Source organism: Triticum dicoccoides, chromosome 2B (genome assembly GCF_002162155.2).
Source record: "Triticum dicoccoides isolate Atlit2015 ecotype Zavitan chromosome 2B, WEW_v2.0, whole genome shotgun sequence".
Classification (NCBI taxonomy): Eukaryota; Viridiplantae; Streptophyta; class Magnoliopsida; order Poales; family Poaceae; genus Triticum; species Triticum dicoccoides.
In genome coordinates, this window is record NC_041383.1 from 705,974,171 (window position 1) to 705,976,635 (window position 2,465).

The 2,465-nt window shown below is 58.6% G+C and overlaps 1 protein-coding gene across 1 annotated transcript; it reads right to left on the reverse strand.

The window, feature by feature from the left end:
- Nucleotides 1-426: 426 nt before the first annotated feature.
- LOC119368408 (transcription factor AIG1-like) lies at nucleotides 427-1,570 on the reverse strand. The gene is made up of 2 exons (XM_037633682.1): nucleotides 1,381-1,570; nucleotides 427-1,255 (listed from the first exon to the last, which is right to left on the reverse strand). The coding sequence occupies exons 1-2, from the start codon at nucleotides 1,516-1,518 to the stop codon at nucleotides 758-760; spliced, it is 636 nt and encodes a 211-aa protein (XP_037489579.1). The 5' UTR covers nucleotides 1,519-1,570; the 3' UTR covers nucleotides 427-757.
- Nucleotides 1,571-2,465: the final 895 nt, after the last annotated feature.

The following is a 2,465-nucleotide window of genomic DNA, read 5'->3' on the forward strand; positions in this document are numbered from 1 at the left end:
TAGAAATCAACACCTCAACAAAATTAGTTAGGAGAAGAGAAAAACCATCTATAACCAAGCATGCATGACTCGGTAAAACCTTCTGGTGAAAAAAAATAGATTTCTCATCTTATGCGGAGAGAAAGAGAGACACCTTAAAATTCGCAACATTCAAGCGAGTGGTGATTGTGAGCACTGAAGCCGCCGTTGACAAGAGTGGGAAGAAGGATAAGTGACAACATAAATGGGATGCACGTGGAATCATTAAGGTCTTCAGTCATGATTATTTTGTTAGGGCCGTGTGGTATTTTTTTGTATTGCAAGGCGCGGTCTTTTTTGCTAGTTGAAATTAAGGCCGTGTGTTATTAAGACAAAACATTGCGGTGGTCTGCGAACCAGTTGGAACGATCGATTATTGCTCAGCCTGTTCTGAAGTACCGATGGGCAGAAGAATTCAGCACAACAGTGCACCACAACTGTTGTGTCTTTTTTTTTCAATCCAAACTTGATGAAAAAAAATTAAAAAACACAAGAGTGCACCACACGAGGCAAGCTGCAAAATTCAACCACCGCCACAGTTGTATACCTGACAGGTCTCCTAGTGCTGCTTGCAAGTACGCGAACCGACCATGGCAGGCGAAACGACACGTACGTACGCAGATTCGCCTGTAGCAAGTAGCAACACGAAACAGGCAACCATGGCGCTGTCGTGTACACGGCATTGTCCCCTCCGTTTTGCTGCCCTGGCGTCGTTGCATGGGTGCTAGCTAGAGCTAGCCTAGCTGAGCTGCTGCACCGGCGAGAGGCGCGGCCGCTTGTATCCGTCCACGGCGGCGGCGGTGGCGAGGAGCTCCTCCCGGTTGAACAGCACGGTGCGGAGCGCGGCGCGCAGGGTGGAGAGCGCCACCGCCCTGTCGTTGGCTGGTCCGGCCTCGTGGCAGACGTGCTCCAGCTCCAGGACGCTACGGGTCCTCCCGCCGACGGTGGCGATCTCGGCGCGCACGGGGCGCGCGCTGCCGACGGAACGCACGGCGCGGCCCAAGTCCGACATGAGCCCCGGCCGGTCAGCGCAGCACACCCACGCCCGAACGCGACGCCGCCACCGGGGTTCGTCGTCCGTCGGCCCGGCGTTGAGGAGGTAGTCGTCCTCCTCGACGCCCACCTCGTCGGTCTCCCCGGGAACGACGTCCACCACGCCCTCCGTCGCGTCGTTGGCCCTGCCCTGCAGCTCCCGCACGTGCCGCACGACCTCGCCCAGCAAAGCCGCCTTGTCCATCTGCACGCACGAACGTGGCAACCATGCATCTCACTAAAATGGGTCCATCTGCGCCGACGCCAATCGAACAAGAGCTACCACTAGCCTGGCGCGTGCCCATGGCGGCACGTACGTTCGTTACGTACCCGGGAGGCCGAGGGGACGAGCGTGCGGAGCGTGGCGAGATGGGCGTTGATGCGCTGCCTCCGCTTGCGCTCCGCCTCGCTGTGGCTCCGGACCGTCGCCCCCTTCCCCGGCGTGGAGCACTCCCCGTCCGTCGCCATCGACCCTCACTCGCGGTATCGGGCTATCGGCAGCGGAAGCGTTGTGTGGAAGCGTCGTGCTCTGCTGGCTGCTGCCACCATGGGAGGGAGAGGGGGGTTTAAGAGGGAGGAGGCGGGAAACCCCAAGGGGTCGGTGGCGTATGCTTTGCTAGCTGCGCGGTGGATTCTCGATCGGGCCGGACGGACGCCGACACGCGGCCGGCCGCGCTTTCCCGTCGCCCGTTGCCCTGCCGCTGGATCGTGGATGGCGTCAGCGTGCGCGGTCGACGACGGCTGTTTTGGCGGCTGGCGCGGGGGGACACGGCAGGGACATGGCGTATGCTTGGATCGCTGCGCGCTGGCAGCCTTTGCGATTGGAGATCTCATCATGCCGATTCCAGCTCCCTGCCTTTTTGACGGAGTTATTCGGCTTCGGAGCGTCGGCCGCTGCACTCGCCAACTTCATTAACTATCAGCTCCATCTTCCCCTGCCGCCCACGGTTAATGTCTCCACAGTGCCTCTTCTTCCATGGCATGGCAGCAGGCGAATCAATGAAGCTCAGAGTTCACCACTGTGCTAGTAAATCTCGGGTCAAGTCGTGGAGACAGGCGTCGCAGAGAGGACCGGCAAAAAAGAGTGGCTTTTGTCGATGTTGAACGGTGTGGTACTGCTAAAAGGGCGCGCTGTATACTCCCACACAGTGGTCAAAATTCCTCGAGCTTTTCGGTGCAGTAAAAACGCTGGAATGCTGGATGGAGCGGAGCCGTGGCTTTTCTCACACTCCACCGATGAACCAAGACGAGGGACAAGTCGCCGGGATCTGTGCGGCGTGTCCCCTCGCGACGCGGCAGCCAGGGGCAGACAAGGGAAAGAAGAAAGTTGAGAGCAAAGAGAGTGGTCGGGACATGTCATTCGTACGTTGCCTGCTCGGCAAAGGCCCCACTTTTTTTTTTTTTGGCTTTGCTAC

Bases quoted from the DNA above. Each gene is read 5' to 3' on its own strand.
- LOC119368408 (XM_037633682.1), bottom strand. From the start codon at position 1,518: ATGGCGACGGACGGGGAGTGCTCCACGCCGGGGAAGGGGGCGACGGTC. The intron at 1,256-1,380 runs GTACGTAACGAA...TCGTGCGTGCAG, and splicing joins TCGTCCCCTCGGCCTCCCGG to ATGGACAAGGCGGCTTTGCT.